Source organism: Sinocyclocheilus rhinocerous, unplaced genomic scaffold (genome assembly GCF_001515625.1).
Source record: "Sinocyclocheilus rhinocerous isolate Xijiao unplaced genomic scaffold, SAMN03320098_v1.1 scaffold1862, whole genome shotgun sequence".
Lineage (NCBI taxonomy): Eukaryota > Metazoa > Chordata > Actinopteri > Cypriniformes > Cyprinidae > Sinocyclocheilus > Sinocyclocheilus rhinocerous.
In genome coordinates, this window is record NW_015653470.1 from 482,854 (window position 1) to 486,214 (window position 3,361).

Genomic DNA, 3,361 nt, shown 5'->3' on the forward strand with positions numbered 1-3,361 from the left:
ACAATATTTGGCCGAGATACAACTATTTGAAAATCTGGAATCTGAGGGTGTAAAAAAAATCTAAATATTGAGAAAATCATCTTTAAAGTTGTTCAAATGAAGTTCTTAGCAATGCATATTACTAATCAAAAATTAAGTTTTGATATATTTACAGTAGGAAATTTACAAAATATCTTCATGGAGCATGATCTTTACTTAATATGCTAATGATTTTTGGCATAAAAGAAAAATGTATAATTTTGACCCATACAATGTATTGTTGGCTATTGCTACAAATATACCCCAGCGACTTAACATTGCTTTTGTGCTCCAGGGTCACATATATGAAGTATGCTACCTGAGCCACTTCTTTAGCAGCAAAGAAGTTGTGATAGGTGAGGCTGACGGTGTCTGTTCCCGTCACGATGGTCAGCGCTTTGGCCAGATGATGGCTGTCAGGAAAATCCATGTTGAAGACGTTACGAACCTTTGGATGCTGAAAGAGGAAGAAAATGATAAGACATTGCTTGAGTCCCTGAACACTAAAGTGACACTTCAGACTTCTGAAAGTCACTGCATCAGATATCAAGCGAGTGACGTTTAGGAGAGAAAGCTCTAGAAACTTTAAACATCTCATGCACGAAGTCTGCTTTCCATACATGACCCATCAACAAGAACAACCCAGACCAGCAAACAAATCCGGCTTCATGCAAATGTGTGAAGGGAGAAACACGAGGTCAACGGCTGTGTGTGTGTGTGTGTGTGTGGAGAGACAAAGAAAATCACTGTATAATTCATATAACAATAGTAATATATCAAACATAACATCCTGTTTATGTTTCTAATAGCACTTAAAAATATGCATGTCAAAAATGCTCCTCAACTGTTTGGATAAAGCATCTGATAAATGCATACATGTAAAAACTTTGTGAGAAGGATGATCAGAACTGATGAGTGTGTTCATATGTTAATGCTGTATGTCAGTAGCTGATGTGATTCTCTGATCTGAACATGAGTTGGCTGTGGTTGATGTGATTGTTTCTGCTGAACGCTGCTGTTTGCAAGGCAAATTCACACAAATACTCAAATGCAACAATGAACTCAAACACTGACACTCCGTCTGTTTAGTCATGATGCAACATAAAACACATTACATAACATGGACAGGGCACATACTTTAGGGAGCTTGGCATATTTTTCCGCTCTTGTGTCCCTGATGGTGGCAATGTCCAAAAACTCTGTTTCCTGCGGGACAGAGAGACACAGGATGTGACATCACAGATAGCGCACAGAACAGGATACAGAATTTCTGTAGCTCAAACAGTAGAGTGTGAAGGTCATGGGACCAAATGTATAATTTCAAGTTGCTTTAGATAAATGCATCTGCCAAATGCATAAATGTAATGGATGAGAAGATCATAGGTGAGAAATTCTCAACAAACCGTTAAACCGAACATTATTGCAAAATAACTGCAAACAAGACCTTACAAATCACATGATGTTGTGTGCAGTGTTGTTATTGTTAACTCAAACGGAAATATAAAACTATTGCAAATTGTTTTCGTTAATTGAAATGAAACTAAAATAAAATAAATATATTAGATAAACTTGAAATTTAAAAATTTAAAAAACAAAAATTATAAAAAGTTGAAGTATTTAAACTACTAAAAGTGAAATAAATAAAAATAGATGTGTATACACACACACACACGCACGCGCACACACACATTCATACACACACACACATGCACTCGCACTCGCACGTGCGCACACACACACACACACACACATGAATTATGAATATTATGTGTGGATGATGCTACTCTCAAAACAGGCAGGGCCTTGCAAAATGAATCTAATATATTAAAATCTAAAATATATACATAATTGTTACGTTATCAAATTATGATATTTTCATCTGTTACACCAACTGACTTCCCACTGGTATTCATAACAGAACAGCAGATATTGATTGTGATTTTGTGATTGTGAATGCCAGTGTCAAACAAGGGTTATTATAGTTCACTAAAACTAAAACCATAAAACTAAAACCTTGTTACTTGAAATAAAATAAAGGTTAACTGAAATACAATAAAATATAACAAAACTTTAACATTTTATTTCAGCTAGCTGCCAAGCCGACTACTAAATAACAAACTAAAACTTTATGAAAAATAAAATAAACATGTTGGTACCTTAAAGGTTCATATTAGTACCTAAAGTGTACATCTTAGTACCTAAAAGGTACAAAATTGTACCTTTTGAAAAGGTACCGCCAGCTTTTGTACCTTTTTTTTTTCTGAGAGTGTAGAAGCAGCAGAAAAACAGTCAAATTCCTATCTTACCTTGCTCTGATTGATCCAGTACAGGTAAAATCCTTTCGGATCCATCTTCATGGTGACCGGTGTGGTTTTCTTGGAGTCCTGTGAAGAGTTTTTATTATAAAACTATAGAACATCTATAAAATATCTCTCAACATGAATATAAACATCAGAAATGGACCATAAACACAAATCTAACTGGTCAAAGAGGCCCATTTTTATTAAACACTGACAAATATTCTAAAAAAAAAAATCATTAATGTCTCATAATAATTGTCTTTTTATCAAAAAAATTGATCATTTTCAGCATTAGGACCAAAAGCACCTGTCACACAATCAAATATGAATCCACTAACTAATATTGACTAGAATGTTTATACGAGTCCTAAACATGATCCACTTACTTCTTTCCATTTTGTGAACCTGTCTCCCTTCACCAGGTACTCTTTGACATCAGGCTCCTGAAGCGTGTAGCGGTTTCGATTCATTTTGGACGGATCACCACAGTAATGTGGTCTAAAGCTTCAGTCCTGAACTCATTGTCCCCGGTGAGAATGAAGGACTTCGGGGGAACTCGGCTAAAATGAGCCGGCAGGACGTCCAGCCTTCAATATGCATTGCAAATGAGCGGACCCACCCTGCTCAGGTTTACACCGTTTCTGTGTGCTAGCATCTCAAAAATCAAATAATATAGTAGCACAGGATATAAGATCCAGAACGGATTTAAAGAAGGAGCGAATACACATATTTAGGCCTGAATTTAAGATGTATATATCTGAATTGCGTATAAATTTCCATCTGTTTGGATTCCACACTATTAACATAAACAAACTAATACATTTTGTGATGCATATTTGTCAGTCATACACTAATAAAACGAAAAACAAAAAATAATGCCATTAAATACCTGCGTCTATTTGATTTGATTTAAATAATCATATTTTCAAAATGCATTCATTCAAATAGTTTAGAATCAGCATAAATCAGGTCATTGTAAAATAAATTAATAAATATTATATTAAATTCAGTTAAAAAGTATGAACTTAATTAAAATATGGAAT

At 34.6% G+C, this 3,361-nt stretch overlaps 1 protein-coding gene across 1 annotated transcript in view; it reads right to left on the minus strand.

Annotated features, from left to right (window-relative positions):
* Window positions 1–3,148, minus strand: part of LOC107716052 (1-phosphatidylinositol 4,5-bisphosphate phosphodiesterase beta-2-like) — a 40,987-nt gene extending 37,839 nt beyond the window's left edge. The window contains exons 1-4 of the mRNA XM_016522371.1: window positions 2,705–3,148; window positions 2,325–2,402; window positions 1,156–1,224; window positions 338–475 (exon numbers count right to left, since the gene is read on the minus strand). Of these exons, the coding sequence (XP_016377857.1) occupies window positions 338–475; window positions 1,156–1,224; window positions 2,325–2,402; window positions 2,705–2,788 (369 nt within the window). The 5' untranslated portion in view covers window positions 2,789–3,148. The remainder of the gene's footprint in view (window positions 1–337; window positions 476–1,155; window positions 1,225–2,324; window positions 2,403–2,704) is intronic.
* Window positions 3,149–3,361: the final 213 nt, after the last annotated feature.